General features: G+C 57.7%; 1 protein-coding gene across 1 annotated transcript in view; it reads left to right on the top strand.

The window, feature by feature from the left end:
- CELSR1 (cadherin EGF LAG seven-pass G-type receptor 1) overlaps nt 1–27,994 on the top strand; it is a 141,813-nt gene that overhangs the window by 90,670 nt on the left and 23,149 nt on the right. The window contains exons 6-18 of the mRNA XM_032416464.1: nt 9,961–10,118; nt 11,119–11,282; nt 11,706–11,831; nt 12,961–13,127; nt 18,630–18,815; nt 19,852–19,965; nt 20,918–21,092; nt 21,752–21,893; nt 23,489–23,609; nt 25,114–25,297; nt 25,625–25,726; nt 26,362–26,456; nt 26,932–27,141. Of these exons, the coding sequence (XP_032272355.1) occupies nt 9,961–10,118; nt 11,119–11,282; nt 11,706–11,831; nt 12,961–13,127; nt 18,630–18,815; nt 19,852–19,965; nt 20,918–21,092; nt 21,752–21,893; nt 23,489–23,609; nt 25,114–25,297; nt 25,625–25,726; nt 26,362–26,456; nt 26,932–27,141 (1,944 nt within the window). The remainder of the gene's footprint in view (nt 1–9,960; nt 10,119–11,118; nt 11,283–11,705; nt 11,832–12,960; nt 13,128–18,629; nt 18,816–19,851; nt 19,966–20,917; nt 21,093–21,751; nt 21,894–23,488; nt 23,610–25,113; nt 25,298–25,624; nt 25,727–26,361; nt 26,457–26,931; nt 27,142–27,994) is intronic.

Below are 27,994 nucleotides of genomic sequence, written 5' to 3'. Positions count from 1 at the left end.
ATAAAACATTCATTAGGTGTTGAAAGGACAGAATTGGAGAAGAGATTAGTGGTTTTCCGGGGTCGAGGTGAGTGCAGGAGGGAAGCAGGCGTGGCTGTGGGAGGACAGCAGGTGGGGTCCCAGGGGCGATGGAATGTTCTCTGTCCTGCGTCGGTGTCCACACCACGCTCTAATACCTGTAGTGCTACTACCATTTTGCAGGATGTTTACCATTGGGGGAAATTGGGGAAGGGCACATGGCATCTCTGTTACTGTTGACAATCGCATGCACATCTAAAATGATCTCAAAATTAAAGGCTTCATTAATGGAACTTTGCAAGATAGATAAATAGGTGCTGGCATATGCATATTTTTTTTCTGAAGGGTACCCTCCCCTGCCCCCCCAAGAAACCCCATATCCATCAACAGCATGTGTCAGAGACCTTCTGCTATAGGTCATAAACCACCCCAAAGTGTGGTGTATTAAAATGTCAGATATTTATTATTTCTTGGGATTCTGTGACAGAAGCATTGTGGCTTTTTGTTGTCAACAGTCTACCACGTGGTGGACGAGTCTGGGGAGAAAGATGATGAAAGGGACGTCTCTTGTGTTCATTTTGTACCTTTCTGTGATGTTTTTTGTGTCTTCTGTTTTCCCATGAGTGCGGCAGAAGTTACCTGGGTGATGGGGCTATGAACCAGGTTTTTTTAACGTTTAGGTAAACTTTTGCCAAGGACGTCAAGGCTTTGGGGGAAAGGAGGGGCCAGGCTGTTGTCCCTTCCTCGGGACCGGGGGTCACACTGACTTTGCTTCGCCCACTGACACGGAGCCGCATGATTTACCGCTCGGCAGCTTCGCCCGGTTCAGCACGAGCCTCCAGTCCGGAGCGCGAGTGCTTTTGTCTCTCTCCCGCCGCATTTCCGCGGAGGCAGCCAGTTTCTCCAGGACCGGAACGGGCTCCGTTGCATCTGCGCCCGTGGGTAGTCCATAAATACCAACTGTCAGGGCTCTCGAGACCGAATCGGAGGGCCATGTCTGCCACTGCTTTATCCTGAGCCTGGAAGGTTCAGTGCCTCCCTGGGAACCCAACGGGCAGAGAGAAAAGCCTGATGAGCCGCCTCTGTGGGGGTCCAGGCCAGCAGTCCCCGAGAGAGGCGAGGGCCCCAGCCTGTGGGCGGCCCAGGGGCTGGAACTCACATGCTTCCTCTCCAAAACACGGCCTCATCAGATGGTAGACAGTCACCTGGTGTGGAAACATAATTATTGCCTGGGACTCCTACAGCCCCACCCTGGGGCCTTTGTGTCCCACGGCCTGGCGTGGAAAGTCAGCCTCGGGCCTGGCCTCCCGGTCTGGCACCGGTCACTGTTCTGCACCTGCCGCCTGTTTCACGCCCCCATCCCTCCCAGCTTTCCCGAGGGGCCCTTCCCCGCACCAGGCTCGCCGCCTTTCCTTGCCTCTGCCCCCACCCCCGGGGAACGAGGACATTTACTGACCAGGGTCCTCATGTCCACCCTTGGAGGAGGAAACCGAGGCCCAGAGAAAGGCCATGGGGGCCAGAGGTGGGCCGAGCCAGGGTCCAGTGGTTCTCGCCCACTCGTGGGCTCTACGGATCCAAGGGCTACACGGATTCCCAGACCCTGGGGTTTGTGGGCGGCCTGGAGGAGCCAGGGGCCTGGGGGGGTCTCTGTGCTCCTGTCCAGACTCTGGGGACTGAGAGGGGCCTGTTAGGGTCCCCGCGGGAGCAGGCAAGGCTTTGCAGGAGTGTGTGTGTGTATGACGTGAGCACGTGTGCATGTGCATGCTAGTGAATGTGTGTACTCACACACGTGTGAGTACGTGTGTGTAAGTGTGCACATCTCCTATAAGCCTTTCTCCCTTTGTCTGAGGAGGCTTTTTGAAAAGGTGACCGTGGCCTGTAAACCCGTGCAGGCAGGAGTGACTGTTGTTGCCAGGAGCTGTCCGTCCTCTCTGTCCTGGGAGGGGTGGGTTGAGCGCAGAGCCCACCTCGGCGGCCCTAGGAGCCCCTCCCAGGCGCCAGGGCCCTGTGCCTGGGACCCCGTGGGCTACTGCTCAGGGTACTCCCTGCCTCACCTCTCGTCCAGTGGGAAGTAGCCGACCGTCAGATCTGTAGACCCCACCAGTGGAGGGACGTGAGCTTCTCATCTGGTGCCTGAAGGTCCCCCCAGTTTGCATCGAGTAAAGCCCCCAAGAGAAGGATCATTACCCCAACTTTCCAAGAAGTTGCTGTTTAAACATCAGGAACCCCTATTTTGAGCCCCTCATTTGTCATTGGAGAATAGACCCCCTCGGAGCAAATCTGCATAAACTCCCTAGTTCCCAGAAACCCGGGGAGCCTGCTGGCCAAGCTGGCCGCAGAGGGGGGACCTGACCCCCGCCAGTGGGGACGGCAATGGAGGCTCCTGGCCCCTCACAGACCCTGGGAGCTTTTGTCTGGTGAAGGGCCGGGCCGGTGAGGGGCTGGCACCATGCCCCGTGGATCTCGTCCAGAACAGAAGTTGTCCCCACGGAGATCACTGGGGCCTGCAGGAGATGCTTATTAGTATCCAGGGCCGAGCACACAGGCCTTCCAGCCCTCGGCCCCGACGGACCCCCGTCATATACGTCCACCAGAAGAGCACAGGGCCCCTGTTTTATCTGTGGCTAGGATCGTTTGTGAACTAGGCTTGGCCACCTAAGCAGTCGTTAGGTCCACCTTGGCCTGAGATTTTTTTTTTTTTAAGAAACTCTAGAGTGAGCACTTGGTTCTGACCCTTGTTGAAAATCTTCTCTTTTTAATGCCCCCAAACACGGAGCATCTGTTGGCACCATACAGCATTTTCTGGGGCCGCTCTGGAGAAGAACAGGGGCTTCCCTGAAGACGCGGTTATGTGCAAGGTGCGAATTGCTCCTTTTTTCTTTAAAGACGTAAAAAGAATTTTTTTCTTTTTATCTACAAGAAAATATTGGGACAGCAACAATACAGGGAGAACAGCCATTTGCACTTTCTTTTTTCTGGCTTTTCATCCCATCTTTTTAGCAACCACACGGCAGCTGCAAGCCTTTGTGGGACGTTCCCCTCACGCCCGGGTGCGGTGCCAAGCCCTTCACATTCATTCTGCATTTCATCCTACAAGGGAGGTGCTGTTTTTACCCGTTTTACAGATGAGTGTGGCGGGCACAGAAGTCAGGTGACTTTGCTCTGTGGGGTCAGGATGTGAGCCCTTGGCCTCCGGGAGGACGTGCTGTCCCGTGCTCCCTGCCAGCCTTAAGCCCTCACGGCTGGGCCTCATGTTGGCGTGAGACCGGCTTCAGGCCCTCTGCAAAGGGGCTCAGATCCACTTTTCTGTTTTGTTCCCAAAGGACCCTAAAGGTGGTAGCCATGAACTTTTCCAGTGTCTGGAAGAGGCCGCCCAGGCGCCAGGTGGTAAGCACGCTGCCCCCGGCCACGAGCGGGTGAGGGAGCCGGGAGCACCTGCCCGCTCCTCAGCCGCACCTGTGTGCAGGGACTTGGCGTGTCTCCTGCGTGAGAATGCGCACCTGTCTGCCCCACCTGGTGGCCAGCACGTGGCCTTGCCTGAGGGCCCAGTGAGGCTGGCGGGCAGCCGTTTGCTCCTGCCCCCTCAGGGGGATGCTGTGTCCTCAGGACAGGTTTCTAACGTCTTTACAGAAAAACAATCAAGAAAGGTCTGGGCTTTTTTTTTATCCTTAATGTTAAGCTTGAGAAGTAAATACTTTTACGACTTAATTTTGAGGAGCTTCTGCTGGCAACTGAGTTGACTTTTTACCCCAGCCGCCTGACTGCAAGTGCAGGTGACGTGGGACAAGGGAATGAGCCATTGTCCAGAACCGTCTCCGGGCCTGGGCTGTGGGCACCAGCTCCACACGGAGGGAGGGGCAGCCGGGTCCTCGGTGAGCAAGCCATTTTGTCCTCATGGAGACGCAGAATCGTGTGCCAAGTTCCGAAGACGCCTGGCCAGTTTCACGGCCTTGGGGAAGCCTGTCTAGTCCGTGTAGCTCTTGGGCTCCTCCCGTGTTTACCGTGTGGCAGATCCGGAGTGTAGGTGAGCCTGACGTGCATGGCGTCCATGCATTGGGTCTGATGTGGCCAAGCCTTGTTGTGGGATCCAGTGTGAGCGGGCAGGTGGGGTTCCTGCAGCAGGGACTTGCTTTGGGGGGGATGGGGAAAGCAAGGCAAGTCGGGACGAGAAAAATCAAGTAGCCTGAGGTGCTGGGGGGCTCCGTCAGTTAAGTGTCTGTCTTCGGTTCAGGTCATGATCTCAGGGTGCTGGGATGGAGCCCCACGTCGGGCTCCTTGCTCAGCGGGGAGCCTGCTTCTCCCTCTGCCTCTGCTGTGCTCTTGCTCTCTGTGTCAAATAAATAAAATCTTAAAAAAAAAAAAAGTAAAAGAAAAATCAAGTAGCCCAAGTGCCTCGAGAAGAATCAGAAGGGGTGAGGTGATAGCAAGTGGTTGGGCCTTGAGGTTAAACCCCCCATGTTCCCTAACCTATCTTTCCTACGTTCCTTCTCTGCCCCTCTCGTGTGTGGTGCTGGGGGTGAATCCCTGCAAATGAGGATGTAGACTCGTCAGCACCTCACTGTCCTGGGGTCCAAAGCACCTGTGTGCAGGCTTGCCTGGGGAACAGGGATCCTGCCTGGAGGGCAAGAGGGAGTCCACACCCCCGTGGTGCAGGTGGGGAAACTGAGGCTCAGAGAGAGCGGTTTCCAGCTCGACCGTGTCCTGCTACCTTCCTACCAGCGTGGGCACTCCATGCAGGCCCACTTTGGGCCTCCTGGGAGTCAGCACCTTGGTCCTGTGTTTGAGTTCCCCCAACGTCCCATTGGAGGCTCCTTAGGAATTTGGTGTGGATCCTGGAAGCACGTGTGCATCTGGATGTTACTCTCATGACCCCATCTTCCAATTTGCTTCAATGCCTGCTTCCCGGGGAGGGCTGGTCGCCTCAGTGCCGGGACCGGTGGAGTCTGGCCCACGTTTCCTGCCCCTCGGGCTCTGTTCAGCAGACCCTCACGTCCGGTCTGAGCCTCACTGCGTGTGAGAAGTGACAGCTCGGTACATGTTCAAGGCTGCATTTTGACTCCTTAGGACATTCCCAAAGTCCAGCCGTGTGTGAATTCTTTGATGTGAATTTTGGTTGATCATTTCTGACACAGAGCATGAATCCATTTATTTCCCAAGACTTGCTGCTCCTGGTGTCTAGTTTCGAGGCACCCCCACGCTGCCTTCCCCCCGCATCCAGCATTTGAAACCGAACCCCATCAGCCTCCCTGATGAGGAATTGTTTGCAGCAGGGTAAAAGGCTGTAGAAATGTGAGTACTTCGTAAGGACCAAACGCTTTTGTGCACACAAGAAAATCTCCACCAGCTGCTTGAGAGCATCTGAATGGAGGCACACGGGGAGGGTCTGCACGTAGAGAAGAAAATAAATTGAAGGAAAATAGAAAGGGACAGACCCTAAGTGATGACCTCTGAGGGACTTACGGAGAATCAGGAACCTGGATTTGCACAGTTGCAAAGCTTTTTGCTTTCGGGTTCCCCCCAAAGCACATGGCAGCTCTCTTGGTTTTCTCACTTGGCGGCAGGGGTGAGCATGGTGGGGTCTGTCCTTGCTGGCCCCACTCCACCTGCCCCGTGGCGGGCTCTGCTCAGGAGGGATGCAGGCCTCGCCATCTGCAGGCCCGGCTGGCTGGCTCATGCCTCTGGTTTTTCCTGCTTTGCCTGGACCCTGAGTGCCCAGGCCTGGCTGCTGCAGGCGTGGGGCCCCCCGGGGCCTGGCTGGCCCCCCGACCAGGCAAGCCGAGCCCGAGGGAAAGAGAGGCAGGGACGCCAGCCTTCGCCCTGCCTGTTTCCAGCCCCCTTCTAACGTGAGAATTGTTGCCACGTGACCTCTTTACTTCCCGTGTCTTTTTCTTGGTGCAAAGGTGTGGCAAACGTTCACAGTTCTTAAGAATATTAGAGACCGTTTGTTCTGTCTCGTTCTTTATCTTGTTCTGTGTGCCCGGGCTGGCGGCGCTCCAGCGAGCGAGCTCTCTCATTCGCCCGTGCCAAGGCCCCGCATCTGCGCTCCGAATGAGCGGCTTAAACCGCTCTCTCTTCTTCAAACACGAGAGGTGGACACACAGAGGTAAGCCGGGGGCTGCCACGGTCCTCCGATTTCTGCCCCGCGGGGGGTTCCTTCTACGTGCTGGCCGTGTGGGGAAGACACGCTTTGTCCTCCCTCGGCAAGAACACATGACCTGAGCCCAAATCCAGTGCACCTGCCCGTGTGTTCACCTCGCTTCTCCGACCTGACTCGGGCTGTTTGCGCGGCGACCTGCACACCTCCCACCCCGACGGAGAGCTTTCACTCTCTTCCTGCGTTTTATTGCTGGTGACGGTCTCGACACGAAGGCCTCGCGGTGCATTTTATCCCCACTTTCCGATCAAAATGGGAAGGAGCTTCCTAGCGGTTATCCAGTAGACCGTGGCCACGGGGGACGAGGAGGGCGGATGCCCGTCCAGACAACCGCAATTCACATCACGCAGAAGGAACCGTTGTAAAGTGAACAACTCTGCCATTTAGCGCATTCACAACATGGTGCGACCTTCCCCCCCATCTAGGTCAGAGATCTTTCCAGCACCCTAAGAGGAGACTGTCCCCACTAGCACTGTCTCCCGATCTACCCCCCACCCCAGGCCCCAAAACCACCAGGCTGCTTTCTGTCTATGGATCTGCATTCCTGGACGTTTCACATAAATTGAATCCTGCAACACGGGACCTTTTGTATCCGGCTGCTTTCACTTAGCGTCACGTTCTGGAGGCTCATCCATACTGTGTCAGCTGTCGCCGCTCCATCCCTTTTAAAGGCTGGATCGTAATTCCGTGGAATGGAGAGGCCACATTTTGTTCACCATCCTTCTGCTCACGGACATTTGGGTGCTTTCCACCTTTTCGCTATCGAGAACGATGCTGCTGTGAACAACCGTGAGCAGGTTTTTGCGGAAGTCCCTGTTTTCAGCTTCTCGGGTCTGTTCCCAGCAGGGGAGCTGCCAGGTCCTGCCGTGACTCTTAGAGGAGCCCCCCCGATGCGTCCCCAGGCCCCTGCGTATGCCTCTCTGCACGCGTCCCTCATGTTCTCCTGCCGCGGCTGACCACACAGTGGCTGTGGGCACATGAGGCGGGCGTGGCAAGTCGCTGTCCCGCGTGCTATGTGTTGTGGGGCAGCCTGAGAAGGGGTGGGACAGTGGGGTGCTCTGTGGGGCAGGGGTCCCCCCGGATACTTCACGGTGTCCTGCTGGTCCTTTTCGTTCCTCATCTGAGAATGTTGTACTCTCAGCCAGAAGGGCTATCGCTTGACCTGACCGCCCGTGGGTGCGGGGGCAGGAATCGAGAAGCGGGTGTTGGATGATGTCGAGCAGACACTGTGTGTTCTCCTGAAAGCCGACTGGCTGGTTTGATGATGTGTCGCTAGGCTCTGACGTCTGTCTTCACAGTGGGCTGTCTCCAGCCAGCAAGTGCTGCTCTCAATTCAAATGCTGGTGTTCGCGGGGGCCCTTGCCTCCCGTCCTCCCTCCCTTGCCGCAGTGCTTGGATCCCAGGACCCTGGCCCGTTGACTGCGAGCAGCAGTTTATAACAATTGCAGTCTTGCTAACAGCAACTCTGCTTCATTAGAGCTTTCCAAGGGTAAACGCCGCCGTTGACGTCTTCTGAGAAGGCTCCCGCCCAGCCCCAAAAATGCAAATTATAAGTTGTAAAGATAATGCGGGGCTCGCACAGCCCGGGGGACGGTTCTTCCCCCAGGATGGCGCCTAGCACTTAGGTAGCCCATAATAGGCAGTTGTACATGTTTTTCCAAAGCAGGCTGCCATAACAGAGGGAGAAAACGGATGATTTTTTATACTCATCTAACTGTTGCTTAACCGAAGGTGAAATCTTTGAGGATATAGTTTATCAGATCTTGTGATCTCATCAACTGATATAAAAGAAAATGAAGAAGATGATCCAGGAACCAGGATACGGGGTCGCGTGGTAAAAGCCTCCCTTGGATTTACCAAAGAAGGGTTCCCAGGAAAATCATGTGCCTTATATTAATGTCACTTTTGAAGTCCCTGTAACATAGAGAGGACAGGTATTCTAATATGAAATCCTTCTCTTGTGGGCAGAGAAACCGAGGTCCAGTGATGGGCCTTGTCCATTCAGATGGTTGGCCAAGAGGGAGTGGAAGGCTCAGCTGAGGTCACCATGTACAGTGGTATAGGCTGTGCACTGCACAATTCGGGGGGAGGGGGACACCACCAGGGTGAACGGGGTAGCCCCTGACATCACACAGTTTGGCCACCTGGCTGAGCTCCTGTTACCAGCAGCTCCTTGTCCTGCCTTCCAGCCTAGTGTCCTCGATCGAGTGGATACTTCTTTACTCCTCTGAAAACCTGAAGATTTCTTTTTAAATGAATTGTGAAGTTGTTATTTCCCTATTAAAAGAGACATGGAGTTGATTTAATTAAAATTCTCTGTATTTTTACAACTCCCTGTTTCCAATACCATTATAAAGAAGCATAAAATTGCAGCATTTTATAAACTCAGGCAGACCCCAGAGCTCTTGTGTGGGGGCACTGAGTCTTGTTTTTAGGGGCAAGGGGAAGGGCTGCTGGGGCCGGGAGAGCGTGTCCTCTGTGGGAGGAAGGAGCCCTGTGTGCCGTGAGCTGATTGTGAGGCCCGGTGGTGGTTTACACACACCATTGGGGTTAATCCAGGCCACCCCAGGGCAGGCAGGTCTTGTCATCATCCGGGTTGGACTGATGGGGACGGTAGTTCAGCTACCTGGCCCAGCCCGAGCCAGCTCTCTGGCCACCTGCTCCGTTTTTGGAACTTCGAGACCTGCATGCGTACATTGTGTGGTGGCATGAGCAGGCTCCCAGGCTCGTGCCGGAAGCATGGCTGAGGGCTGTCTGGGTGCACGTGTTCGGGTCCTTAAGGGGCAGGCCAGGAGACGGGCACGGGGGCTGCCCAGGGACAGGGGCCGGGCTGCCTGGTGTTACTGTCATTGGATACTAACCACGGCGTCCTTGAGAAGGGAACATGCTTCTTAAGAAGTGAGCCAGCCCTACCCAAAGCCACCAGTTCCAGGGTGCTGGGTTGGGGAGACTGTGTGTGCGAGGCCCTCCGGGACGGCCCAGGGGGAAGAAGCTCAAGGCAAGTGGGGCTTGGTCTTGGGGCAGGAAGGGTGGTTGGCTTCAGGCCAGTAAAGGGCATGGGAGGGTCATCCCAGGATGAGGAAAGGCCTGGGTCCAGGAGTGACTGGGAGCCACTGGGGGTCCACACTGTAGGAACGCGGAGGGGTGAGCCAGACCCTGGTCAGGAGGTGTGCGGCTGCGGGTCCAGTCAACGCTTGGGCTCCCAGGCAGAATATTCGGAAGGAGGCATCTCAACACTTTGGTCTTGGCTGCTATAACAAAATACCATAAACTGGGTGGCTTAGGCCACCAGAAATTTGTTCCGTCATGGTTATGGAGGCCGGAAGTCCAGGATCAAGGTGTCAGCAGGGCCGAGCTCCGTCCGAGGCTCCAGGGGAGGGGCCCTCCTTGTCTCTCCAGATGCGGGTGGTGCCGGCAGCCCCTGGTGCTCCTTGGCCTGGCGCACCGCACTCTGCCTCCATCGATCACCACATGGCCCTGTCCCTGTGGCTCTGTGTCTGGGCCTTGTAAGGTCCCCAGTCACATGGGACCAGGGTCCACCCTCCTGTAGTGTGACCTTGTCTCAGCTAATTATACCTGCAGACCGTTCATTTCCCCGGAAGGGCGCATTCCGAGGTTTTGGGAAGAACATATATCTTAGGGGTACCCGGTACAGCTGCTTTGGGGAGCTAATTTAAAACAAGCCTGTCCACACGTGGTTTCCCGTGTCCTCAGAGCCCATGGGCGAGCGGCACGTGCCCGCTGGTGGGAGCACACGCAGATGCCTTCTGTGCTTTCTCTTCCCACAGCCCAACATCGGCCGCCTGGGCCTGCCCCACGGGCCATCTGGAGAGAAGGTGGCCGTGGTGACCGTGGACGACTGTGACACGGCCGTGGCCGTGCGCTTCGGCAGCCTCGTCGGGAACTACAGCTGCGCTGCCCAGGGCACACAGAGCGGCTCCAAGAAGTGAGCATCTCGGGAGGGGGGAGGCCTAGGCAGCCCCCCCATGACTGCTACTCCCCAACAGGGTCGTCCAGGGCAGGACCCCGATGCAGGGCACCTTGGGCCCAGCACCCTGGCAGCCCCAATCCAGGCTGGAGTCACAGTCCCTCCCATTGTTCGGGGCACCTTCCCTCTGACATGTTAGAACCTTCTAGAATAAGTCCCCTTATCACTTCTGCCGAAGTAACGGCCAGGTGAAGCCCGCACTTGTGACGGCTGGCTTGCGGGCCCCAGAGACTGTGGGGCGGCTGGCCTCGATCCATCGGGCCCAGGTCCCTGCGGGCCAGTAAACCTCCGTCCGTTAGATCCTGGAGGTTTTCTGCAGATCATCCTAACTCCAACCGGACTGACGACGCAGACAGCTGCCACGCCGGTCTCCTGAGCCAAAGCAGACGTTCCCGTTCCTTTCTAACTGTGTTTTGGTGGAGTATTCAGTAAGCTTTGGAAGTCCAAGGTTAGACCACCCGATCCGTGCTGAGCATCTGGAGCAGCTATGGTGGGGCTGGGACCATGCCCATTTTACTGATAAGAAAGATGTCGCCGGAGAGATTAGGCCCCTTGCCCGAGGCCACGCAGCTGCTCATGCGGAACCAGGGGTCTAGTTTGCCGTGAGCTCTTCAAGGTCATCAGAGGTCGGAGGGGGGTAGTGCCACTGGTTGGCATGGGCCCGGGCCTGCTGGGCTGCTCGCTCTGTGTGGGCTGGACTGGCCCAGGCCGTGGGCGGGGACTCTGTCCATCTGGATCTGATGCGGGTTCGAGGGGCCAGGGATGGCCCTAGAAGTAGGACCTGCCTTCTGTGTTCTGACCTGTTGGCCGCCTGCCTCCCTGTTCAGTTATTGACCTTCAAGAGGATGGGTGTGTCTGGTGGCGGAGGCCACCGTGCTGTGACGGCAGCGTCAGGACCCCCGCACCGCCTCTGGCCACCCAGACACAGAGGCCAGAGGGATTGGCTTTGCATCCCCAGGTCCCTGGATCTGACCGGCCCTCTGCTCCTGGGAGGCGTCCCCAACCTGCCCGAAGCCTTCCCGGTGCGCAATCGGCAGTTTGTGGGCTGCATGCGGAACCTGTCTGTGGACGGGAGGAACGTGGACATGGCCAGCTTCATTGCCAACAACGGCACCAGGGCAGGTACGGCGTGGGCGGCCGCGCAGGGGACGGCCACCTCCACAGCCCAGGCAGTCACTTCTGGAGCCGAGCCTGTGTGCCCCTAGCCGTGGGCCTCCAGGAGGGGGGCCCTGGCTCACAGACGTGCCGCTGCTGGGGCCCGGGCGTTCTGCAGCACGGGGTGCGGGGACGCCACGGGGCTGGGCAGGGCACTCGGGCGTGTCACTAGGGGACCCGGCCAACAGGCAGGACCGGCAGTGCATCCTGTGCCCCTCCAGGTCTGACGCTCTTACTGCTGCCAGAGGGTCCCGGGCCAGCCTGCCTCCCCTCAGGGCCGCTGCTCCCCAGGCTGTCTTCCCCCCAGCGTGGGCCAGTGTTAGGGAACAGTGACCGGTCCCCCGCGACCGACGCACAGTCCACTCGTGTTTCCCCCCTCTGTGTTCCCAGGCTGTGCTGCTCAGAGGAACTTCTGTGATGGGGCCTGGTGTCAGAATGGGGGCACGTGTGTCAGCAGGTGGAACACTTACCTCTGTGAGTGCCCACTCCGGTTCGGCGGGAAGAACTGCGAGCAAGGTGAGGGGCTGGCCCGGGTGTCCGCCCGGCCTTGGGGCCTCGGGGACCTCACTGCTGGGCGTCCGGGCTCACACGGGCCTGCACGTCCAGAGCCGCGGCCTCTGGTGGCGCGTGTCCCCAGGCGTGGGCCCTGGTGGGGCGTAGGAGCACACACAGGACCCGGCTGGGGTGAGAGGCTGGGGGGCACGTGCAGGAAGCTGGGGCGGCAGCCGGGTGGACGCCCGCCCACGCCCAGAGTTCCTGTTATGGAGGCCGCAAGTCCAGAGAAAACAGATGCCAACGTTGGGTTCATAAGAGCAGGAAACAGACAGCCCAGGGCGCATGGGGCCGTCGCCCCCAGAGACAGCCCCCAGCTGGCGTGCCCTGTGCTGTTGGCCGCTGCGGCTCGTCTTTAAAGCCTCGTATGAGGACCGTGCCGCCCCGCCCCGCCCCTCTGTGACACACGGGGTCTGGAGACGGTGAGGCCCGTCTGGCACCCAGTTTGTCCAAGTGTAACAGACTGCATAAGGCTCTCGATCCACCCATTACCACCTCCCTGGTCCCCCCCCAAGTATCTCGGAGCCCTCGGCTGGCCAGCAGCCTCCCCATTCCCGTGCACATCACCAGGAATAGAGCGACAGTGGCCTGCGTGCCTGGGGGTCGGAGCCCACCCCAGACACAGATGAGGGCTGGTTAGGCTGGGGGCTTGAGGTGGGGGTGCACACGCGTGTGGTATTCGCTGCGGGCTCACACTGTCCCACAGGCGTGGGGTGGGACAAGTGGGTTGTGCTCACAGGGCCCCCGAGCACCCCACCGCTGAGCCCAAGGATTCTGAGCCACCGCGCTCTGCCTTCCATCCAGCCTGAGAGACCCTTGTCATGCCCTGGCCAGGACTGAGAACCCCACCCTGCCCCCGGCCTCAGCCTCCCCCACCCAGAAGGTGGCAGGTGCCCCAGGGGGTGGGCTTCTGTAGGCCTGTGGCTCCGGGACTCAGGATTAGGTGCTGGACACATGGCAGTCTGAGACCGGCCTTTGAATAGAAATGAAAAATCCCCCCCCTCCCCGGGAGCCTGTCCTGCCCTCCCCGCAACTGAAAAAGGTTCTCCGAGGCACGTCTGATGTCCGGGGCTCTGCATTTCTGTGTCCCCAGTCATGCCTCACCCCCAGCGCTTCAGCGGGGAGAGCCTCGTGTCCTGGAGCGACCTGGACATCACCATCTCCGTGCCCTGGTACCTGGGGCTCATGTTCCGGACCAGGAAGGAGGACGGCGTGCTGATGGAGGCCACGGCAGGCGCGTCCTCCAGGCTCCATCTCCAGGTGAGGGAGTACCACGTGCCCCCGGGGCAGCGGCAGGGCCGGTGTGCACCCCAGGGGTGCAGCCAGAGCTGCACGGAGAGGGCGGGAACCTCGCCTCTTGCCGCCCCTCCCCCCTCGCCGCCCGCACCGGCCCAGCAGGGTCCCCAGTGTGAGGAAGAAAGGGAACACGAGCCTGCTTTCCCAGCCGGCCGCACAATCTCGCCATTCATGCCCGGGAAGCGCGCGGCAATCCAGTGTGCAGCTACGATTCCCACGGGGGCGGTCGATTCCAGCGCTTTGTTTCTTCCTTTATCACCGAGATGGACTATGTGCGGGGCTGGCTGGACCCAGTGGCCCGGCTCCTCGGGGGCGAAACTCAGCCAAGGTGTGTTTTAGACCACGGCTGTGGCCCCTGGGCATTTCGGAACTGCAGAGGGCGGCGAGCGCCTGTGGGTGGGGACAGGGGGTCCCCGAGGCTGGAGGCAGGCTGTGGCCGCGTGCTTGAGGGGGCCACGCGCACAGGCTGGCGCCCCGAGGTTACGCTCTGCCGGGAGGTTCCTAAGGGTCCTCCTGAACTTGGGATCTCCTTATGCGTGTGCTCTCTTAATCTTTTTGGAGTTTACCGTTTTGTTGATTGAAAACGTCAGATAATCAGTTCCTAAAAACCTTGAAAATGTGATTTTAACATGCTGTGTTCCCGACTTTTTGCTCCACAAATACTTCCACCTTGTGTCCTTCCAGCTCTGTAGAGATTTCATTTGGGGAAACGAGGGGCGTTCCTGCAGGTTGTGAGTCACCCAGCGACCTCAGCGGGCTGGCCGAGGGCAAGGAACTCTCACCCTCGCTGCCAGCCTGGGGTTTTGATGTATGGGAGGGTTCAGGAGACTCTGCCCCCGGGGCACCCAGGGTGTAGGCCTGCCGTCGTCTCCTGTTTCCAGGGGCTGTCTGTTTGCAGTGATGGGGGGGATAGGAGGTTCTTGTGCAAACCCTCCACCTCTGAGCCCCCTTGACCGGGGGGCCACACTTGGGGGTTCTCCCCCCTAGAAAGTCCACCTCGTGACCCTTTTCAGACCCGATCTGCCTCCTGACACGGCAGCGGCCTGTGGGACCCGGGATTAGAAGGAATTCCATAGACAGGTTGCTTTTTCCTGCCTTTCTTTGGGAGTTTTCTTTAAGTATGTATACGTGTGTACGTGTGTGTGCATACGTGTGTGTGCATGTGAGTGTCTGCACATGTCTGTGCATGTGAGTGTGATGGAGGACCTGGGTGCATGTGACCCCCTTCGCACGGGTCATTCACGGTCTTCAGCCACACTGAGTGTCCGTCTAGACCAGCCTCCTCTTCCACCTTGGGGCCGGGTCGCCCCTGAGGACCCCAGTGTGCTCCCGGGACGGCCTGCCCAGCTGTGACGGCTCTCCCGGTGGTGGGGGGTTCCTCACGGAGCTGTGTGTTGGTCCTCTCCAAGGCCTGGGCCCAGGGACTGCTCTGCCCAGTGCGGAGTGGACTTAGTTCCGAGGCAGAGTGGGCTGTGCTGGGGTCAGAGGAGGTCAGACGTGAGATGGATCCCACGGAGCATCCACCCCAATCTCTTTTTGCTCAGGGGAAGCCTCGTCCCCTCGTCACGCGGGCTCTGTGGTGTCCACAGGGCCCCCTTCCATCGCCCCTGTGGGCTCTCCGCCTGGAAGCACTTGTGAGTGGCACGGACAGTGGGTGGGGACCGAGGCACTGCCCAGCGCCCCCTGTGGGCTCCGTGTCGGAGGTCAGCAGGGGCTGGACCCCGAGGGCTCCCAGTGGACGGACAGGCCCCGGACGCGCCCACAGACCAGTGAGGACCGGGCCCCAGGGGGCTGTGACTAGCCCTGTGCGGGCAGGAAGTCCCCCGCGGAAGCCTCTCCCTCCCCACCTGCCCTGCTCCCCTGCCTCACTGCTCAGCAGCGGCCCCAGCACCGGCCTGTTCAGGTTGGACCGAAGGTGCAGTCTGTGTATCCCGTAATTACAGCAGCATTGTGTTTCCCATATTATCTTGTGATTTCGGAGGTTTACCAGCAGTCCCAGAGGCTAGCTCTGGGCCGACACTTGGCAAGCACAGTTCTGCCTCGGGATGGTATTTTTTCTCTGTGGTGGTTTCACTGTTGGAACAAATTAAATTGGCTGTTTTCGACTCAGGTGATGGATTGGAACTTGCAGGTTGTCATTTGGTAGTGGGGGTCTCTGTAGGAAAAAAGTACGCTTTCAGGAGGAGCAACAGTGAAAGCCCCAAACTCCTCCCGTATTGTTTGAGTAATTACATTATGGGTAGCTAATCCAAAAATTTAGGGGTTTTTTTGCCAGGGACTATGGCTGGCTCCTCCCCGTGGAAGGCTGGGTGGCAAGACTAGTGGCCTTGAGGGGGGGATCCTCCAGACCCCGGTGGCCACCCCGAAGGCCATTCCAGGGCCTGAAGGCCGGTCAGCTGGGTCCTGCAGGAATGTTCTGGGTTATTTCTATGTGGTATGTCTGAAGGCAGGCCTCCTGTAGGCTCGTGAGCTCTGTGAGGCAGCAGCAGAGGTGTTCCTGGCGTCCGTGGAAGGCCAAACCAGCTACGTAGTCATTCTACAGCCCACACAATTTGGGTAATTGCTCTCAGGCGCCCTCACTCCGCCTGCATTGTCCAGGGGGATCACCTGGCTATTGTTGAATGCCCCTCTTAAATCCGGCAACAGACCGGAGGGGGCAAGCAGTCACTGCACGTGGGCCTGGGATTCATTCTGTCGCCTTTGTCTATAGACAGATGTCATTTTTATTGTTGATCCACTGGTCTTGGGCTTTTGTTGGCAAGGACAGTGAAAGAGCATAGCCAGGGAAATGAAGCAGGTTGACTGAAACTTCCGTGGATGAAAGGAGACACAGCATAAAATGGTGAAGTCACCTTCTTGACTTCACTCTTGATTAAGACTAAAAACCAAAACACATTATTAGTTGCATTATCTTTATAATCAGTTAAAAACATCTTCTATTCTTCCATCATGATTTCTTTTTTGATCCGTGGGGTATTTAGAAGTATGTTTTGGGGCACCTAGGTGGCTCCATTGGTTCAGTGTCCGACTCTTGATTTCAGCTCAGGTCATGATCTTGGGGTCTCAAGATCGAGCCCGCATTGGGCTGCACTGGGTGTGGAGCCTGCTTGGGATTCTCTCTCTCCCTCTGCCCCTCCCCCCACCCAGCTTGAGCACACTCTCTTTCAAAAAGAAAAAAAAGATTTTTTTTTTAAGATTTTATTTATTTATTTGACACAGAGAGAGAGAGCACAAGTAGGCAGAGAAGCAGACAGAGGGAGAGGGAGAAGCAGGCTCTCTGCTGAGCAGGGAGCCCGATGTGGGGCTCAATTCCCAGGACCCTGGGATCATGACCTGAGCCAAAGGCAGCTGCTTAATTGACTGAGCCACCCAGGCGCCCTGAAAAAAAAGATTAAAAAAAAAAAGATTTTATTTATTTATTTGAGAGAGTACACATGCACACAAGCAGGGGGTGAGGGGCAGAGGGAAAGGGAGGAGAGAATCTTGAGCCGACCGTGCGCTGAGCATGGAGCCCAAAGTGGGGCTCGATCCCATGACCCTGAGATCAAGACCTGAGCCCAAATCCAGAGTCAGACACTTAACTGACTGAGCCACCCAGGTGCCCCTCGGAGTATGTTTCTGAATCAGCAAACAGGTGGCATTTTCTAGTAAATCATTTTGTTGTTGATTCTAGCATAGTTGCAGGTCAGAGAGGCATGCTGTGTGATTTCAGACCTTTGAAATGCATTAGACTTGCTTCACAGCCCAGCATTTCATCTTTTTTGTGAATGTCCCACCTACACTTTGAAAGAATGTGTGTTCTGCAGTTGTGTTCTGTATACATCGAGTGAGTGAAGTTTGCTAATTGGGGTGTTCAAACCCATTATCATTACTGATTTTTTTTGTCTCTCTGCTCAGTTACTGAGAGAGATGAGTTTAAAAAGTTTGCAGCCCTCATTGTGGAGTTATCTCTTTACCCTTTTAGTTCTGTCAAGGTTTGCTTTGTACATTTTGGGGCTGTGTTATTAGGTGCATACAAGCTTAGAATTGTTTTATCTTCCTGGACAAGCAACTCAGTCATCATTATGAAAATCACTTTTATCTCTAGAATTCTTTGTTTGCCTTCAAGTCTACTTTGTCTCATTAATAGAGCCACACCAGATTTCTTTTGGTTGGTGTTTACATGATATACTTTTTTTCTGGTCTTTTATTTCAACACTTCTGAATCCTTATATTTTAGGTGTGTCTCTTTTAAACAGTGCATTAATAGTTGTTGTTATTGTTTTTCTAAGCTATTCTTTTGCTTGAAACAGTCTTTCAACACGAGTAGCTTAGGTGAGTTGCAGTGCTATATCCCCACCTTCTTACGTGTCTTTAAACTGGGTAGCTTGAATCTTGTCTCCTGAAGTGGAACATTTATCCATAAAAATAAGAGTCTAATGGTCACCTGAATCTGTTTCCTTGAAAGTTCCGTGGTTCCCATTATTGTTATCAAGTCTGTGTCTGATGATTCTATTTTATGGATTCCCTGGGCGGTGGGGCGGGGGATGGTCTGTTTCCATCCACTCTTTCTTGCTTCTCTTGGTTTTCATGCACATTGTCATATCTCCTCCGGTACTTGGTTATTTTTGATTGAGTGCTGAACATCATATTGAAAATGCAGTGCGAATTTGAAACTAGAATGGTGCTGTCCCTGTCCCTCATGTTTGCTTCCTGCCGGCACCCCCACACACCCTGGCTGGGCTCTGAATTCCAATTTTTATCATCCCAGCCCCAGGAGCCTGGAAAGCGTTGCTCAACTTCCAGGCTCAGCTGTGTCTTCCAGAACCAGCTGTCAGCCGTCAGTGGGAGCGAACACCAAGCTCACTTCTGCAGATTTCCATTTTCTTCCTGGTTGTGACTCTGTAACTCTGCCTTGAGTCATTCTGATGCCTTCAGACGGCTGTGCGTTAGTGTTTGTCTTGTGTTTCCAGGTGTTCTCAGGAGGAGGGTTGGTCCAAACTACCCAGTTCCTTCATTAGGGGAAATAAGATCTTAGCATTACTCCTGGCTATGTTTTCTTAAAACATGAATGTCTTAGGCGAGTTACTTTACCAGCGGCTGTTTTTGTTTTTTTTTTTAAATACAAATATATAAACGTAGTGGCCTGAATCCTGTGTCATAAAGTGAAACATATGTCTCCAAAAATAAGAGCTCAGTACTCACCTGAATCTGTGGTTGTTCCCAGTAATTAAGTCCAGTGGGCTTTATCTTACCCGCCCTCTGTCCACATTTGACACTTCTTGCCACAGAAAAAGGCATGTAAGTCCAAAGAGTGATACAGGCAACAATAAGAAATTAAACTTGGCCTCATTTTTAAGTCTATCTTTGGCCCAGTGCCCTGTAGTAGGTCTGTTTTCATGGCTTTGTTATTTAAGTGACTGCAAAGCATTTTCTGTTCTGTTGTCATCACATCAACTGGTAGGTCTGGCTCTCCCTGTCCTCCAGATCCTAAACAACTATGTCCAGTTTGAGGTGTCCCATGGTCCCTCAGATGTGGCATCCATGAGCTTGTCCAGGTCACGTGTGACTGACGGGGAGTGGCACCACCTGTTGATAGAACTGAAGAGCGCCAAGGAGGGCAAAGACATCAAGTACCTGGCGGTCGTGACTTTGGACTATGGGTTGGACCAGGTGAGTTGGCACCTGTACCCTCTTTGGAACAGACACCTTCACTGGGCCCATGGGAGAACGGAGTGACCCCTCCATGTGCCAGGATCTGCCAGAGCCCTAGAGGATTTGGGGTCACACATTCTGGGCCCCCCTGAGTTTGGGTCTCACATTCTGCCTTATGCTCTGGTCTCCAGTATCTGCACCTCAGCCCCCTTCCAGATGGTCAGCTCCTGGACTCAGAACTGGGCTCTATCTGTGTGTCCCATCATGGTGCTGTTACTGCCTTCCGCGGTGGTTTCTTGTAGCAAAGCTGTCCTGAGTAACGACTGTCCTCGGTGCCATGCCTCTGGGGTACAAAGATAAACAACGCACGGGTCATTTCCCTCAGTATGGGTGGTGCGTGAAGGTGGGCAAGAGATGAGCCCTGGGTAGCAGAGGAGGCCGAGGGACACCAGACAGGTGCCCCCGTCCTGGATGGGCAAGTGGCATTCCAGGCAGGGCTCACTGAGAGCATGCTTGGTGAGCCACACTGGATTTCCACGGTTTGCAGACACTGACAAGAGGCCTTTTTTTCTGGGATACTTCAGGGGCTCCTCGTGATTTTTGTGCCCCTGGAGTCTAGGCTCATCTCCCACTTGGTTCTGAGAATAAATAGCTGTCATGTTCAGAGTTCAGCCTTCCAGGGCCTGAGGGTCCAGCAGGGACTTCCTTAGATTCCTGCCACGGTGGACGTATTTTAGATTTGCTGCCATCTCCCTAGTTCACCAGGGTTGTCTTGGAGTGACTCATTCGTGACGCCCATTACAGAGGTGGTAGCATTGCCCATGTACCCCCAGTTTGCCCTCTTGGCTGTGCTGGGATGTGGACAGGTGTCCTGCGACCTGGTTCCCACTCCTGCCCGTCACACACAGACAGCCTGGCTCACCCCCCTGTTCGGAGGCCCAGTGCCCTCGGGCTGTGGGGAGTTTGCCAAAGTGACCGTGTTTTAGCCTTCGAGCATCTTCTTCCCAGAAGATATTTCCAGCGTGGTGGATGTAGCCCCCCTCTCTTTGCATAGGACACGGTGCAGATCGGGAACCAGCTCCCGGGGTTGAAGATGAGAAGCATCGCTGTGGGCGGCGTGTCGGAAGATAAGGTCACGGTGCGCCGCGGTTTCCGGGGCTGCATGCAGGTACGGCCGAGCCGTGGGGGCCGCCCGCAGCGCCCTTGGTCAGCCTGCTGGTTTTCAGTAAATGAATAATTTGTCTCACAGCCAACCCCGCCTTAGCAGATCCTGCTTCCAGCTTAGACCCGTGCTCCCCACGGTCCCCCTCCAGACGCCCCCCTGCATCCCCATCACCGCGCCACGGTCCGTCAGCTGCAGCTCTGCCTTCATGTCCTGTCTGGAATGTGGCCCCTCCCCCCCACGCTCACCTGAACGGGTGCCACCGTCGTCCCCCCCCCCCACGCTCATCTGAGCGCATGCCACCGTCGTCCCCTTGCCCCCACGCTCACCTGAACGGGTGCCACCATCATCCCCTCCCCCCCCACACTCACCTGAACGAGTGCCACCGTCGTCCCCTGGAGCAGGTGTTCTAACGGCAGCCAGAGTGAGCTGTTTATCAAGTAGCTCCACTCGTGTCCCCCTGGCCTCCCGCGGCAGAGAAATAAACTCCCTACGTGCCTTCCCCTTCACCGCCCCCACCCTCCCCAGTGACCGCCTTCCACCTGTGCGCCATCCTCCAATGTGGAACTTGCTGTGGGCGGCCCCACGTGGTCCCCATTCTCTGCCAGGATGCCCCCTTCTCCCAAGAGGCGCCTCGCCTCCCTTCATTGGTGGCCACGACCTTCCGCCACCCTCATTTACTTTTTCTTCATGACACCAAGCATGGAATTATGGGAACGTGGACTCACGTGGTCTTTGGTTCTGGGCAGCTGGTCTGCGTGCCTGGAGCACATGCCTGAAGGCAGCAGAAGTGACCCTGCCCTTCCCCATGCCAGTCCCAGCTCTGCACATAAATGAGACGTTGTTGCTTTTGGGGGACCAGAGAGAATTTGGGGCTCTCTTAACCCCCGGCTACCTTTTGAGATTCCTCCAACCCCAAGATGCTGGACTGAATCCGGCTGCCCCCTTTTTAACTCAGGGAGTGAGAATGGGGGAGACGTCCACCAACATCGCCACGCTGAACATGAATGACGCCCTCAAGGTCAGGGTGAAGGACGGCTGTGACGTGCAGGACCCGTGCACCTCCAGCCCCTGCCCTCAGCACAGCCGCTGCCACGATGCCTGGGACGGCTACTCCTGCATCTGTGACAAAGGTGGGAGCCCCACGCCCGCACCCCCTTGTCCTGAAGCCCGTCAGCAGAGGGCAGTGCTTTGGTGTTGCGAATACATCGGGAAGGCAAAGCTGGAGCACCCCCATCAGTGCTGAGGGTCTGCGGACGCCTGAGCCTTGTTTTGTAACCAAGGAGAGGGGCCCTCTCTTCTCTAAGTTCGTTCCCACGTCTGGTCCTCACTTGGGACACAGGGGGACACTTTAGGCTTTATCCTCAGGGCACACGATGAGCTGAGGGAGAGAATTCGTGAAAAATCCACGCTTTCAAAGATTATACTTCCAGTAGTCGCCTCTGGATTTTGAGGTGCTACCATCCTGCGTGGCTGGTACCCGTCCACCGTGTGACCTGGGGTGGCTGGGACTCCCTCCCCGTGCCTCCTGCCCTCCCCAGTGGAGGGGGACCCGGGAGGCCCTCGTGTCTGCATGTCCAGGTCCGACCCACCAAACACTGGTGTGTCCCGTGACTCCGAGCATCTCCACCCCGTCCCTCCATGGTGGTGGAGCACGGGAAGTGGAGTCTGGGGATGACACAGATGGCCCGAGACGTCTTAACCTGGAGGCTCTGGCTCTGGCTCTGGAGGGGGGACGTGGAGTGCCGCAGGCAGGTTCTGGGGTGGCGATAATGCTGGCCTGTCCCCACAGGGTACTTCGGAAGGCAGTGTGTGGACGTGTGCCATCTGAACCCCTGCGAGCACGTCTCGGCGTGTGTGCACAAGCCCGGGTCCCCGCGGGGCTACGCGTGTGAGTGTGGGTCCAGCCACTATGGCCAGTACTGCGAGAACAAGTAAGAGCACCCCCCTTGCGGAGTTCGGCCGCCACGTCTCCCCTGACGTCTCTTCTCCTCTTGGTCATTTCACGCAAAGACATAGAACTGTGGCTAACACGGGCATAGATTTTTTTTCAAATTTGTCATGAAATGAATAAGAATCTCACCGAGCATCTCAAACTAACCCCGTCGGAGCATGTTTCCACTCCAGAAACACACGACGTTGCGTCTGCGTCTGCACGAAGCAGGCGGCCGCTGAGGTGCAGGGACCTGCCCTGCGAGCCGGGAACGGAGCGTGGCTTGTGGAGGCCGAGGCAGCCCCGCAGAAACACGGCAGGCTGGAGGCCGGGTCTCGGGGCCCCGGCTGCCGCGTGGAGCGCGGGAGGAACAGGCGGAAGCCGGAGGCGGGCGTGTCCCCAGGGGCTGGCCCTGCAGGCACAGAGGGCTGAGGAGGCCGTAGGGAGAAGGGGTGCACCAGAGCTCTGGGGTCCCCCCCACTGTAAATGCAGATCCGTGAACGTCTGACTGGAGCCCCCGGCTCAGCCGGTCTGCTGTGGTTATTTTTATGCCCGTGCTGCGTACACCGTCAGTACATAATAATTGCTTGCCCGGTGAGCAAGTGAGTACGAGAGGTTGACTGCCGGCCGGGCGGGTGGATGGATGGAATGGCATTAGCTGAGACAGTAAGCACAGGATGGCACTTCATTTTGAGGTGCCTGAAGGATTTGGTTGGGGGCATGCATCCCACAGGTAGGTGGTCTGCAGGTGACACTCAGGTGAGTGACCAGGTTGAGAGTGGATGAGGGGTGACAGTGACAGGCAGTGGCCAGAGCCTGGGAGGGGCTAGCCTGACCTCGGGACCTCTGATGTCCCACATCTCGGGGCCTGCTGGGCTCTCGAGAGCAGGGCTGGGCCCCTGTCCTGATCCTGAGCCCCCGGGCCCAGCCCCTGGCTGCACGGAGATGATCGTGTGTGGAAAGGTAGCTCTGGGCGTCTGGGGGGACGTGGACAGTGTTTGCCTCAGGGCACCCAGGAAAGCATGGATGCCCCAGAACCCCGTGTTCAGGAACCGCTCACCGGGGACCTTGTGTTGACAGACCCCCTGGGTCCTGCAGGAAGGTGACCCAGGGCAGCCGGGCTCCGTGGGCTCCGTGGGCTCCGTTGGGGCTGCGGTTGGCCCGGCAGTGGGCTCACCTGTCCCTGAGCTCCCCCGTGAGCCGGGCACTGTCATGTGGGCGCTCGGACAGAGTGAGCACAGATCAGTGCCATCCCCACTGGAGGGGGCGCGGCGAGGTCACGCTACTAGGAAGCCCAGGTTGGGGTACTCACCTGTGTCTTCCAGGTAGAAGGAAAATGTGAGCAAATAAATCATTTTAGAAGTAAGTTTAGTGGTAAAAGCCTTCCAGACAAGCGGCCCCTGGAGTCTGGGATCCTAAGGGTGAGTGAGGTTGGGTGAGTGAGGCTGGGAACCAGCAAGGGGGAAACTGAGGCCACTCCAGGGGGAGGGAGGGGCCCAGAAGCAGGCCAGGTGAGGCTCCTGGCCTCCAACATCTTCCTCTGGCCCTGAGGACAGTGACGCACACCTTCCCTCTGCTGTCCTGTTTCCCCAACAGGGTTGACCTTCCGTGCCCCAAAGGCTGGTGGGGGAACCCCGTGTGCGGACCTTGCCACTGTGCCGTCAGCAAAGGCTTTGATCCCGACTGTAACAAGACCAACGGACAGTGTCAGTGCAAGGTGAGCCTGGCGCGCGGGCAGATGCCGGCCGCGTCCCCACCCCCTCAGGTGGCCGCCCCGAGAGATGGCCCGTGCTCGCCCACGTGCACACACACATCCACGTGCACACAGGCATGCACACACATGCAGGTCCTGAGCCCAGAGAAGTGGCTGCTTACCGAGGCACTGAGTACTCCAGACCGGTCTTCATGTGGACACTGGTTTGGGCCCTGAGAGCTGGGTCCTCAGCCCCACACCCAGCTGGTAACAGGAAACGGCAATTTCTGTGAGGTTAGCTCATCCTCAGCACCAACCACTGTCCTACCTTCCGTTTTCCTGGGCTTTTGTCAAACTGGCTCTCGATGATGGCTGAACTTTCTTCACCCACACCCCACCCGGGGCGTCTGTGGTTCTGTGTGGCACGGAGTCACCTCCTCCCCGCGTCAGACCGGCCACCGTGCTCCCGGGCCAGGCCACGGGAAACCGTCCCCCGCGGCATCCTGGGAAAGGCCACGGACCTTCAGAATCGTGTCTGCACGGCTGTTGAACTGTCGGTTCTTTGAAACCCAGAAGACAGATCTGTCTCGCTGGATGAGGGGCACGTGCTGTGAGGCATGGGCTTGCTGGCCCCGGAATGGAGATCGCCGTCATGGGCACCCTCCGCACTCCCGGCGGGTTAATACCAGGGACGTCCCACGTGTGCCCAGCACTTCCAGAAACAGAACGTTGTCTGCTGAAATGCTTAAATGAAAAACTGCCCCGGCCGCAGCAGATCAGGACTGGGCAAACCACGGAGCCACACGGTGGTCGGCGCATCCGTGGGCGGTAGAGGGGATTTGGGGAAAATGTGCCTCCAGTTTTTTCTCATCAGAAATTACACAAAATGCAGATGCGTGCCTAAAAGGTGACAGTGACACCATCCGCCCTCCCAGGGGGACTGCTAACATGTTAGTGCCCACGTGCTCCAACACACGCGGTTGGGTCCCCCTGTGGGGACAGTTCCGTGTTCCTGCCTGACACGGGGGCTGGACACTGGCCTTGGCTCTGCCCAAGTCACAGCCCATCCCACTCTTCAGCAGGGGACGCTTGAGTCACCGGCAAGGGCGGTGTGGCCAGAGATGGGCACAAACCCAGGACTTGGCAGTCTGAAGCCCATGCTCTTGACCATCACCCTGACCTGCCCAGTGGTGGACCTTCAGGCGCCTTCTAACTTCTGACAGTGAAAAAACACAGCAAGGGCCATCCTTGTATATAAGTCTCCATTTGAATCCAGTACTTTTGAGGACAGATTTGCGGGTGGCCCCCGACAAGTATTAGCTAAGAAGTCAGAGGGGTGCTTTCCCAGAGAGTGCACCTGCCCCGTCCGGCACGGTGGGCGCCCGGGGAGCCGCCCGTGGGGGAATGTGGGTGGAGGGCGGCGGGGAGAGGCCCAGGAGCGCAGCCTTGACGCAGCCGGGAGGCATCCCGCGGGAGGAGAGCCTCTGCCGGCGCCTGGAGTCCCATGCGCGGCTTCTGGCTTCTGCAGGAGAATTACTACAGGCCCCCGGATCAGGACGCGTGCCTGCCGTGTGACTGTTTCCCGCACGGCTCCCACAGCCGGGCCTGTGACATGGACACTGGGCAGTGTGTCTGCAAGTCCGGCGTCATCGGTCGTCAGTGCAACCGCTGTGACAACCCTTTCGCTGAGGTCACCGCGCTCGGCTGTGAAGGTCTGCGCTGCCCCTCGATCCCTTGGGCCGTGTTGCAGGGACACACTGCATGCGTGCCCGTGTCTGCGTGTGCACCACGCACTCCTGGGGTTGGGGAGCGTTCGGCAGCCTCGTGGTCTGACAGTGTGCACTTGGCCTTCTGTTGGCGTGGCCCTCCTGGAGGGCACGGGTCAGAGCCTGGGTCACCCCCTCCCCAGTTCTAACACTGATGAGGGGAGGATGCAGGGGTCTGGTTCCTGGTGGGGGCGGAGGACGCGGAGAGCCCTGCACCTTTGTGGGCATGGCCGTGCCGGGCTGAGCAGCCTTCCTTCCCCCCCGTGACCCCAGTGATCTACAACGGATGTCCCAGAGCATTTGAGGCTGGCATCTGGTGGCCGCAGACCAAGTTCGGGCAGCCGGCGGCGGTGCCGTGCCCCAGGGGATCCGTGGGTAAGTACCGTGGCCTGTGGCATCCATTCTAGGCAGGAACTCAATCGAGGCACACGGCTTGCAGGAACTCACGGGATGTTCTATGTGGACAACATTTCTTTAGCCAAAGTGTTGGGGGAAAATAAAACCTTGTTCCTTAATAATAAATGACAAAACATGGAAAGGCTATGATGCAAACATTAAAACACGCCTAGTGGCCAGGACGTGGACAGGCTGCTTCGCTGCTCCCAGTGCCAGGTTCTCTTTGTAAAATGGGGGTGGTAGCTGTGTCCGGAGACCCAGGGCGACGCCCCACCAAAGCACACGACTGCGAGTCGGATTCGTGGCAGATGGGCAGGGCCCATGGACGTTGTGGGTATTCGGCAAGCGATGGAGCTGGTTTCTCTTTTCGTGGACTTGCTCACGTGTCTGCTCACGGTGGCCAGGTGGCTCAGGCAGCTTCAGACGTGGCCCCAGGCGTGTAGGGAGAGAGCTTGTGGCCGTGGCACCTGCCTGGCCCTGGGCTGGCCGAGGGGTGCACATTACACCTGGGGTTCACACCTCTGCCAGACACACGGGGTTCAGGTACATACAGGTCAACGAGCATAATTAACAGTTGGGATTCCAGGTTTTCCTCCGTGTTCCCCGTTCCCTAGGAAACGCAGTCCGACACTGCAGCGGCGAGAAGGGCTGGCTGCCCGCGGAGCTCTTCAACTGCACCACCGTCTCCTTCCTGGAGCTCAAAGCCATGGTAGGCCCTCGCCTTAGGGAGCCGCGTGCGTGCGCACAGGCAGGCTCAGGGACGGGGTCGGGGATGGGTGTGGGGGCGGGGGGCCCCCGGATCCCGCTGGCCAGGGGCTGGACCGTCGCTGGACCCCACATCTGTTCTGGGCGCCCGCGGCAGAGCGCAGCCGCTCTTCCCGTCAGGACCAGCCCTGCGTCTGGATCTGGAAACGCGGGGGTCCCCATATTCTGGCCCGCCGCCTCTGACCTCACCCTTTGTCACTGTCTCTTCCCTTGGTGTCTCTTTCCAGCGCTTTCTGGCCTGACAGTCCCTCCCTTTTGGTGCCAGAGTTAACAGCCAACGCTCCTGTTTGGTTTGGGGGTTTTCAAGTTCTTGCCTGAAAAGGGAGTTTCTACCAGAGAGTCACAGATTTCTGAATCACAGGAAGGAGCAAAGCAGCTGCGGTAGGTGTGCAAACATCTCGTGTGCTCCCCCTTCCCAGAACGAGAAGCTGAGCCGGAACGAGACGCGGATGGACGGCGACCGGTCCCTGCGGCTGGCCAAGGCGCTGCGGAATGCCACGCAGCACGCGGGCCAGCTCTTCGGCAACGACGTGCGCACGGCCTACCAGCTGCTGGCCCGCGTGCTGCGGCATGAGAGCCGCCAACAGGGCTTCGAGCTGGCGGCCACGCGGGACGCCGACTTCCACCAGGTGCGGGGGTGCGGCGGGTCGCCCTCGGGGGGCCCCACAGGCTGAGGCCGAGCTGTGGGCCCCGCGGTCCTGTGGGGGCTTGAGGGTGGCCGGGGCCCGCGCTCAGCTGAGCGAGATCGCTGCTCCCCGTGTCCTCAGGGCAAAAGGTCACACTCTGCCCCTGAGCTGGGCCAGCGCGGTGACCGGTGAGACTGGGTGCCAGTGTTCGGGGAGGGCACGTGCGGGTCACGGTCTTGGTGGGGACTGTCACCGTCATTGACAACTGACCCTTAGTACCGGCCTGTGGTCTGCGTGGCTTACGTGAATTAGCCACTCACCCCCCACACGTCCTGTGATGGTGTGTGGTTACCGCCCCATTTTACAGGTAAGGAAACTTTGTAAGAGGGGTCCTGCTCTCTCGGGTAAGAGAGCCCGGGGCACGTAGCTTGTAACGGGGCTCCAGAGTCTCTGCTCCCACCTCGGGGTCCTGCTTTCAGAGACCATGATGTCTCCTGCGAAGACCATCCTGTTTTGTGCTTAAGTAATTGGCCCCTAAGAAATGTCTGTTTAGAATTGTTGGTCAGGAGACGCTCGTTCATCCTGACGTTTGTAAACTGCTGGGCAGTGAGCATTGTCAGCCCCTGATTCCTCTGGACTCCCCTGCAGGCCTCCCCATCCACGCAGACCCCTGGGAGAATTCTCCATCCACACAGAGCCCATAGGGAGCTTCCTGATCCATGCAGACCCCCAGGGAACCTTTCCATCCACACCCCCCCCCAGGACCTCCCCATCCATGCAGAGACCCCCCCAGGGAACCTCCCCATCCACACAGAGACCCCCAGGGAACCTCCCCATCCACAAAGAGACCCCCCCC

Source organism: Phoca vitulina, unplaced genomic scaffold, assembly GCF_004348235.1.
Source record: "Phoca vitulina isolate PV1807 unplaced genomic scaffold, GSC_HSeal_1.0 scaffold19, whole genome shotgun sequence".
Classification (NCBI taxonomy): Eukaryota; Metazoa; Chordata; class Mammalia; order Carnivora; family Phocidae; genus Phoca; species Phoca vitulina.
This window is presented reverse-complemented; position numbering and strand designations above follow the sequence as displayed.